Here is a 10,740-nt window from a genome sequence, read left to right as displayed (position 1 = left end):
CATATACATACATGTATATACGTGTGTGTGTGAGTATGTAAATGTCCATATACATATATGTATAATATATACATATATATATATATATATATGCTTCACACACACATACACTTATATATCTACTTATACATATATATATGTAAACCTATTTCTATGTATGTGTGTCATATATACATATATATATATACTTTATATATATATATTTTATATATATATATATACATATATTTTATATATATATACTTTATATATATTATATATATATTTTATATACACACACATATATATATATACATATATATATACACACACACACATATATATATATATATACATATATATATGTGTGCGTGTGTGTGTGTGTGTGTGTGTATGTGTGTGTGTGTGTACATTAATATATTCACCACACCATTGTGTGTTAACAAGTCTATTGACCAGGAAAGAAGCCATATAATGAATCAATAGTTTAGCAACAATCAAACTAGTGTGGATTAATTAGACATTTCTAGAGGATATTCTTATAATTCGTATTGTTTAGCTCTTAAGCACAATTCATCAACTTGAGAGTTTCGACATTCTAGCTGAAATAATTGATAACGTCTCTTTCTCTCCCTCCCTGTCTGTCTCCTCCTACCCCATACCACATTCTCTCTTCGTTTTTCTTGTTCTATGCGCATTTCTCCATCTACTTTTTCTTCTTCTCTAGCCAAATGAGATTACATTATTATACTTATTTCCTTACAATTCAACAATTCTCTTGATAACATGTTAATTTTTTTAGTCTTTTAAATATGTGTACATTTTTTTCGATTCTATATATCTAACGATATATGAAAATTATAAATACATATGAGCATAAAATATATATACCAAAGCGCTGTCAAACTATCACTCACACGCGTGTGCTCATAAATGCATGAGGTTTTTTTTCTGAAAGTAATGCATAACTGGGATAACTTTTTATTCACTTTATTGGTTATATGCGTAGAGTAATACTATTTCGCTTACAATATCGCATTGCTGCACAACCCCACTGACAAAACCATTTGGGTAATATAATATATTTGAAATTTCTGAAACCTTGTATTGTGGTTATCTTAAATCCAAAATTTTAAAGTCAAAATTGTTTTGCATCCTTAAATATTGGAATGTCATCAACTACTGAGAAATACAATACTGTATTTTTGCCAATACTTTTAATGAGCAGCAGGTACAGTACTGTATTTTTGCCAATACATTTAATGTGCAGCATGCTTTTGTGTTTCAATTAATTCCTAATAGAATCATGTTTACAGTAAAACGATCTAACTTTACATGTAGGTGATACCCAAAATAATACAAAGTGGGATATAACTTGTTATTATCAGACACAGATTGTTCAAATTGCACATGTTGCTGCAGTATGTCGTCCTCTATATCATAGTACTATTTAAAGTTTGTTTCCATCAAAAATAATGCATGTGTGCACTCACTGAACGTAACTCTTGAATCTTCTTTCAAAATTGTCACTCGCGCTCTATTTTACCCATTTTCACGTTCGCTTTCATCTCATTTGTATCATCAAATTACTTGACCCCGATGACTGTCCGAAGGGTGCCTGATCTGGCTGTAGGATGAGCGGGGGCAACTAACCAGACCAATTTGCTCGTTCTTAATTTGTTCTCAAAAATATATGTAGTCGGGTATTGTCTTGGCAAATGTAGATCAAAATATCTTTCGTTTCGCATTTTTCTCCTAATGACTTCTTTTTGTTTTTATGCAGTGACTGAAATTTAATGACGCATTCTACGTTCAGAATACCACTCGACAGGTTTCAGAAAATTTTGATAAATGATTACCGAGCGATTGCAAATGAATTTGCGGAAACAGGTTTTGCAGATCGATGGATCTTGACCTCATTAGTACTTGGAGAAGGGGTGTAATGAGTGTAATACCATTCCGTGGTGCCAGACTTCGTTTTTTTTGGATCATTAAGATATGCCCAAAGGACTTTCCTTGTCACTAGATATGTGTCTTTATTGGCTTCAGGCACTTGCTGAAGATCAAAACAAACTTTCGTTCTTCTCTCCAAATAAGGTGTCAAACGCGTATGTCTACGCAAATCAGTTCATCCCCTCACTTGCAATTCATACCAGTGATCACACTTGAAGGTTTCCCACTGTGTTTCCAATGCTAGGTTCCTAATCTTTCAGCTTCATCTATCTGTGCTTATCGCTTTTGTCAATAACATATTCTACATAAACATCCTGTAACCTTCTGTCGATATCGGAGAGACTGCACCCTTCCTTTGTCAAGAACTCAATGATGGCATTTTGATTCAGCTTGGAACCTATTATTTCCCTACATTGTAGAAGTAAAAGAAGACTTATATCGCCAACTAGTGCTACTTGAGCGACCTATTAGTTAATAATACATTTATGCAGTGACCCAAATTTCCTGACGATTTCTACGTTCGGAATAATTTCCATCATCGGTCTCTGAGATGCAAAAATTTTCGAGACCGCACAATATTGCATGGTAGTTGAGAGAATAAGGAAATATGTAAATGAAACACTAATTTAGTCTTACAGAAGGCCAATTTAATTCTCTTGAACTCGCAATAATCTCATTTGTTGATATAATGCCAATATGTATGAACATCTAGGCTAGGATTCTTGGATTTTCTAGAATTGTTTTGGCAAAGATAATAACAATGATTGAGAGGGGGTCGAAGAAATAACACAAAGCACTTTTCCGTCACGCTACTGCTCATGATGGTCCGCCCCTACGGTGAATCATTAATTAATTGCTTCAAATTGTGTTCCAAATCCAGCAGTTGGAGTGTGACTTGTCAATTACAGCCACTACAGTCCTTGGCTAGTGCTCTATTTTATCGATCTCGAGAGAGTGAAAAGCTAAGTTCCGCGGTGGTATTAGAATTCAGCCGCTACGCATTATTTTTTAAACCTACTAAAAATTTTACTCTCTCGCCATCTTCGTGGGTAATTTAATAATAAATATTTAATGGTATGTGAAACTAGCGATGGCTGAAACTAATTCAGAGTACTTCTTTACACCGTTTATCCACAATAAATGACTGCGCTATCATTTGAAATAGCATCCACATTTTTTGTAAAATACAACATATAGTCTAGAAAGGAAACACAAATATGCTTGAGATATCTAGTCCTACAATAACCCTAACAACTGAAAGCATAATGGCTGGTAATCATTTTGTTGTAGATACTCTCGATAAAAGCTGACATGCCCTAAATTTCTGCAATCCTAAGTGTTTGTTGATGAAATGATGACAGGAACCTCTATCCGGTCACAAAGGTTCTTGATGTTGGGACTCACTTTGTCCTTGTACATTGCTGATTTAAAGGAATGTATGGGCGAGAGCTCTTATATCGTTATTATACTTGAAAAGAGCAATTGGAAGCTAAACAACAGCAAAAAGGTAGGCCTCACTTGACAATAAGCGAATACATAATATGGGTTTCAACACTTTCAGCTAGGCGCGTGATCAACGATATTCCATTATATGTAACGACGAAGGAACACAATGTTCTCCAAATATTTTTGGAACTTAACGTATAAATGAAATGCCACAATCATTACTTTGTTATTCTGCATGAAATTATCACAGTTTAGAAATGGAAAGAAGTATTGTGGCTTATTGCTCACATAAAAACAACAGACACACACACATCGTTTAAAATACCACAACAATGTTAAACAACAACATGGTACCAAACTTCTTGCTCTTGAAATTTTTGAATATCTTTGTATTTAGCATAGAAAATTACACCACTGATCACATGGCAATTTAAGTAAATAAATCAGTAGCCTGGGACATAGCTGTCTTCGAGCCTTAGCAGTCACATGGACGGACTCCATGCCATATAAGTATCCGATATCACAATATAAATCCTGAACGGGATGACAGTTTTCCGAAGCGGTAATCATTTACTGGGGTAACGCGAAATGAAATGTTTTACTCAAGAACTATAAGCACAGCTCGGCCCAGGAATAGAAACCAAGATATTGCAATCGCGAGTGTAATACCCTAAGGTCAAGACCACACCAGTTTCAACGTGGTTTGTTAACACATTTGTAATCCATATAAGCCATCCGGTCCTCATCCGTCAACTATTCTCAAATCGTTTCTGTGTATTACCAGCCAAATAACTGATTACGCGATAAGAAATGAACCTCCGATCAGTACGCATGTGCTTCCCTCCCAAAAACATTCACACACATGCATATACATATATATATGCATAAATATACACATATGTATATGTGGGGAGCTTCTGTATGTGTGTATGTGCGTGTATATTTGTGTATTTCGATTTAAAGACCAGAGAACAAATTTTGTGTATATTTAGTAGCCTGATATATTTGTATTGTAATTACAGTTTGTGGTTTTCCTACGCCACTGCCCAGACTTTGTCTTTTAAATTTCCACTGATAAATTGATATGTATGTATGTATGTATGTATGCATATATATATATGTATCTATCTATCTACCTATATATGTATATATATATATATATATATATATATATATATATATATGTATGTGTGTGTGTGTGGTGTGTGTGTGTGTGTGTGTGTCGCGTGTCCCCCTCCTCCTTCCTTCTTCCTTACTGCCAGCCTATAAAATTTTCTTTTACACGTTGCTCTTACTACTGAAAAGACTGCCTCCCACGCGCTGCTACAGTATCCTTCGTCTATGCCAGGAAAAAAGGCTTTTTCGTTCGTGCTCTTGTGTGGTTGATTTCCTGTATCGTATTCTCTTTTTATTTTTCTCGTTTTGTATTTTTTTGTATTTTTTGTACATGTATATTTACTTTTGCAGTTTTATTGTTACGTCCTGTTCGTACTCATTTTTCCCCGCTGCTTGGAATTTTGTTTTAATTCTCTCGCAGGAAGGTCTAATGGATTAGTGTTCTGTCTCTGCCTTCGAAACATGCGTGACTCTACTAGCGACAGCTGATGACGGGGTTTTTTCCTTGTGTAGCACGTCCTGTAACTGTTTTTTTCGCTTTCTTGTTTTTGTTTTTTCGTTTTCTTGTTTTTTGTTTTTTTTTATTTTCCCGTTTCTACGTCTTATTGTTTTGTCCTGTACTCACGTATAATTATTTATATATGCATGTATATATACATGTAGATATAGGTACGTACATATATGTTTGTATGTATGCATATATTTTTATTTATCACATATATATATATATATATATATATATATATATATATATATACTTATCTATTTCTCTGACAATCTTTCTACAGACTGACACACAGATAGATAGATAGATATCTAGCAATCTGTCAGTTTGTTTGTCTGAATGCCTGTCTGTCTGTCTGTCTGTCTGTCTCTCTCTCTCTCTATCTATCTATCTATCTATCTCTCTGAATATATAGTCCTGCCACCTCTTAAGTACACGTGGTGTGTGTTAACCGCACTGTTATCTAATATACGGTTATCTAATAACCCGGGCGATATCACTGTGTATGATCAGCTCAGATGTATCTATTAAACTGTATACCTCGATTCACGTATTTCCCAACACAAATACATCCATACACATATACAAACGCAGAAAGATTGCTAAATAGGTAGATGCATCGATAAACTTTTTTGTAAGAAATTTAGGATTCATTGCAGAACGGATTTTGTTATATTTACAAACTCCGAGGTAACATAAGAGCATATGCCCGGTGAATAATTCTGCTGAACTCTTTCATGTCCACAGTCGTGTATGTATCTATATACTTTGTTTAATTAGACTCAACTCTATATATTGCTTGTATTCCATATATGAACGTCACTTTTATGTTTTTTTCTTAACATTGCTTCTTGTTTCATAACTAAAGTAATGAAAATAGTATGGAAATTAATATGTTGTGATATATATTTTTACAAAACTAATATATCTCATATTATTCTATATTTTTTCATGTATGTAAATTGTATCTTCTATTCTAGATATTCATATTTATTCATATTTATTCATGAAAACATAAGCACCAAGACTGAAGTCAGAAAAAATATAATCCTATTACGAAAACTATTGACTATTGAATCTATTTCCATTTTGTTAATTGTTTTCTATTTCTCATCTGCAGGCGATGGCGGACATGTCACAAACTTTTGAACAGAACAACATATCCCCGAAGACTACTGAAGTTTTCTTAACTGATGTGGCAGCAAAACTAGGAAATCTCAAGGTAACGTTTCATTTTTTTCTCCCTTGTGTCTGCATGTGTATGTGTATGTGAGGAGGGAGGAGTAATTCTATTTAGAATTAACGGCTTATTTAAATGTTTTATTTTCTTATGTCATCATGTTTTTTTTTTCTTCCTCACTCCACTGAGATTTTATTTCTCTTTCTTGCTGTTGCTCTTATTGTCGTTCTCTTTCTTGCTATTATATTTCTTTCTTCTACTTGTTCTGTCTCTGCTGTCATTCTTATTGTGTATGTTGTTGTTGGTGTTGTCCTCGTGTTTTCGTTGTTATACTACTTATGGTTCTTATATCCTTGCACTCACTCATGTTCCACTACTACTACTACTACTAATACTGCTGCTGCTGTTGTTGTTGTTGTTGTTGTTGTTGTGTTAAGCAACAAGACGGGTAAGGGTGATTAGGTGATGGTCTAGGGCTTAGGGGCGGGAGACCCCAGACCTTGGAAAAAAAACTTTGGTCGTCTTGTTGTAGTCGATGGCTCTTCGTTGACGCCCGACACCACTGGGAGGTTGCCCTCGAAGTCGCTGCAAATGGAGATTTCCAGGTGGTGTTGCTGCTGCTGCTACTGCTGCTGTTGATGCTGGTGCTGAAAATTACTTATTTTTCTAGTTATCCTTGTTTTTCAATTCGTAATCGTCTTTTTAAAAAATATTTTCCTCTTTCACTTTTTCTAGATGGAACAACTGTTCAAAACCTAAAGCATGCTTTGACTGGAAACCCTTGCGTAATGGGAAAGGATGATTAGGTTTCGTGGAAACGTGATAATGCCCTTCTGGTTATCTCCAAGATAATTCATCTGCAAAGAGATATGACGAAAAGCAATGGACAAAAGGAACTGTAGAGAGACAGTTTTCTATTTCACATCAGAACTGTGACTGGGAGATGTAAGAGGGGATGAAAGGTAGACTCATCCTTTGTGGAAAAGTGGTTGTAACGCCGCTCGAATCAGATGGGTGTCTTCTATACAAAAGCCGAATTCACTATGCTCCGTGAGTGTAGACTTGACAACTCCCTTCTATAGAAGGAAGCCAAATACCATGACCTTATTGATGAGCGTCTTGTCAAAGACTGGCGGGCACGCTCTTGTCAGACTGAAATCATTGCTTCCCAGCCTCGTTAGACTATTTCTCGCTGAAAAAACGGTTTAGAAACAAGGTAAAAGAAGAAAGTTATTAAGCAAATATCCATGGTTATGGACCCAGCTGAAAGGTATTTTATTTGACACGAAATCAATGATGAAACTCGTTGCTTCACTCCTGCGAAGCGTACAAACCATCAGACAATATAATTAGGACTCTTCGATAACTACATCATAAGCGGGAAGTGTAACCTCTCGAAAGAGCTGTTCTTCACTCCTGCTCCGGAGCGTCGGCTGCGGGGTCATTCCGAAAAGCTCTACCTGCGACGATTTCATCTCAATCGAAGGGGAGGAGCTTTCTCCGTCCGGGTTGCGGATCCGTGGAACAAGCTGCCAGACGAGATGGTGAAGATGCCGACGACCGCTTTGTTCAAAGCCTCCCTGGACCTCAAGTGGCCTGAACTCTTTACATGAACACCACCCTGTACTTAACTCCATGTCCCCCTACATGGCCTTGCTATTTGCTTTTAAGCCAAATTAACTAACTAACTAACTAACTAACTACTGAAAATACAGAAATGTTCAGAACAATATTGCAACCAGAAAGAAAGAGTATGAAATGCATTTTTATTACTTCTGTAGATTCTACTCTGGGTCAGACATCTCAGACATGTATTTTATCTTCGACTTGTAATCTTTCTTCTGATATACTTCTAGTATATCCTGCTGTGGTTGTAGTTGTGTTTGTTCCATTTGTTTGTGCTTTAAATATTGTACTTCATGTATTTTGTCATTGACAGATACATAGATTCAGTGTTGGACCCATCATTCATATTGTGTTATCAATAGAATTGCAATATAAGGTTCTATATTAAGTCCCAAACACTCAGGGGTACACATACGGAGGTTTTCATTTTAACAAAACATTCACCAATCTCGGTATAAATCAAATAATACACCACTAGTGAACTGAACCACACTACAAGTTAATTGTTTGGGTCTCAGCCAAAGTTCGAACCTGTGAGAGATCTCGAACCGATTGTTCTTTGACATCACCGTGTCTCTTTTCTTATACCATTATCTAATGAGGAAGAGCAGTTCCATGACATTTTTAGAGTATCTGAGACTGGGGGGCGGGTAGGGCTATGTCATCTTCAAATTGTCTTGGAACGTGAATGAATGCAATGGGGAGTAGTCCTCTGAGGACACCTCGGGACGAACTGTTGGGGATAAAGTATGATACGTCTGCTTCGCCATAAAAGGAACAATTCACCTTATAGAGTTACTATTTTTCCCCAAGTTTTACATAGACTAAATACAGAAAACAATGCGTAGTTAAGAAGACTTTTTAACTTCAGAAACATTCTCAACTACCAGGAGCAATGCTAATCCTGTCTACAGCTGTTATCTATGTGTCCCATGTATTCTATATACAAATTAATCCCGGGCTTGAACCTTTCAATGACTTAATATCCACTCTAAACCTTTATAATTACTTTCAGATTGGGCTATTTCTGATAAACAGCATTATCGTATTACTATAAAGATAATTTAATTACATCGTGTTTAACACGGTAATAAGCATAGAATTAGACAGGTCAGCAAGGGAAATGAATTTGTCTCAATAATACTTGAAATTTAAAGACTCACTCTAGAGGAAACTTATTTAACGTTAGCGAAGAATTAACATTGTAATTCTGCAATGCTAATTATTCTTTTATTACGAAATAACATCGGCACCGAAACCAAGAACTGATAATTTTCTTCATTAATGTTGAAACCAGTGTTTTACTACATCGTGGCAATTTTTTTATTTGTTTGTAGAGGCTCCGTAGCCAATAGTTGAAAGTTATATTTATCACTTTCGAACTGAAATGCGAAAATGCCAAATCAACGGGTAAACATTTTAATTGTTATTAACGATTCTACGACGAGAAAACCACACTAAAATTACGTGGTAACTTGTCCGCGTTGAAATAACAGCCGGATCTTACTTAAATCACACTACTGTGGTAAAGAAGGAAGAACCCCTTAGATCATATAGTATTTGGTTATATAAAAAAGTGCTGGATGACTGTAATTGAAGCATTACTCAACGCGATAACGGCAGGCTGTGACGAAACATGGACTGAAGTTGAAAAATCTTAATTTTGCAAAAGGCCTTAAGGTTTGAGGTAATTGGCAAAGAGATATCTAGTGTATCATCTATTAATGCGAAATGAGTGGAGGCGCAATGGCCCAGTGGTTAGGGCAGCGGACTCGCAGTCATAGGATCGCGGTTTCGATTCCCAGACCGGGCGTTGTGAGTGTTTATTGAGTGAAAACACCTAAAGCTCCACGAGGCTCCGGCTGGGGATGGTGGTGATCCCTGCTGTACTCTTTCACCACAACTTTCTCTCACTCTTAATTCCTGTTTCTGTTGTATCTTTACTTCAAAGGGCCGGCCTTGTCACTCTCTGTGTCACGCTGAATATCCCCGAGAACTACGTTAAGGGTACACGTGTCTGTGGAGTGCTCAACCACTTACACGTTAATTTCACGAGCAGGCTGTTCCGTTGATTCGGATCAACCGGAAACCTCGTCGTCGTAACCGACGGAGTGCTTCCAATGCGAAATGAAGTAAGGCTGGTGTAGTGCTACCCCGTGTTTCTCAAGGGCCCATCAATAACATGGCTTTAATAACGAGCACTCAAAGTAAGACTGGTTGAAACAGCTCATGTATTTCCTAGATTTACTGACAGAAAAACATCATCTCTGACCGCAGTAATGTATGTGTAAATATTTCAACATTTACTACATTTGCAGAAGTAAGTAGATTATAGAATTTTGCCTGAATTAAGCTAAGTCTAGCAATTCCTGTAAAATCCTCTGTTATAGATGTGTCCCGTCTATAAAAGATTCCTGCCCCCAAATGATAGACCTTTACTAGTTTTCTTGAATTCAATCGTCTTGGTTGTATATTTATTTATAGTAAGAAAAATCAAATCATTCGATATTTATGTGTCTTTGCACAGGATTCAAGACACTGTGTTCATAAAATCTGAATCTGTGACTTCCTGGATACTTTTTGCTCTTCTAACGTTTTGGTCATATTTTTACATGAAGAAAAGCAAGAATACAGTTTGTTTAAGCAACTAAGGTACTAATCCTCTAGTACTAACCAGAAAATGTTCAGATTTTACTTCATGATTTAGTTTTTTTAATGTTAAAATGCCAAGATAAAGAAATGAGATTCTGCGAGCCTTAATCATTTACTAAATATATTTGACGAGCTGACGAATCAGTGTCTGCCTTGCGCTGAAACTGCTATAAATATTAGCAAAAGCTAATAAAAGAAACTCCATTATTATTATTATTATTATTATTATTATTATTATTATATTATTATTATTATTATTATTATTATTATTATTATTGTTGTT

At 35.8% G+C, this 10,740-nt stretch overlaps 1 protein-coding gene across 1 annotated transcript in view; it reads left to right on the top strand.

Moving 5' to 3' along the window:
• Positions 1-10,740, top strand: part of LOC115218300 — a 1,044,479-nt gene that overhangs the window by 748,621 nt on the left and 285,118 nt on the right. Inside the window, exon 4 of the mRNA XM_036508355.1 lies at positions 6,120-6,221. Within this exon, the coding sequence (XP_036364248.1) occupies positions 6,120-6,221 (102 nt within the window). The remainder of the gene's footprint in view (positions 1-6,119; positions 6,222-10,740) is intronic.

The sequence above is a fragment of the Octopus sinensis genome, linkage group LG13 (genome assembly GCF_006345805.1).
Source record: "Octopus sinensis linkage group LG13, ASM634580v1, whole genome shotgun sequence".
Taxonomy (NCBI): domain Eukaryota; kingdom Metazoa; phylum Mollusca; class Cephalopoda; order Octopoda; family Octopodidae; genus Octopus; species Octopus sinensis.
Note: the sequence above shows the minus strand (reverse complement) of the source record. Positions and strands in the feature narration are given on the sequence as shown.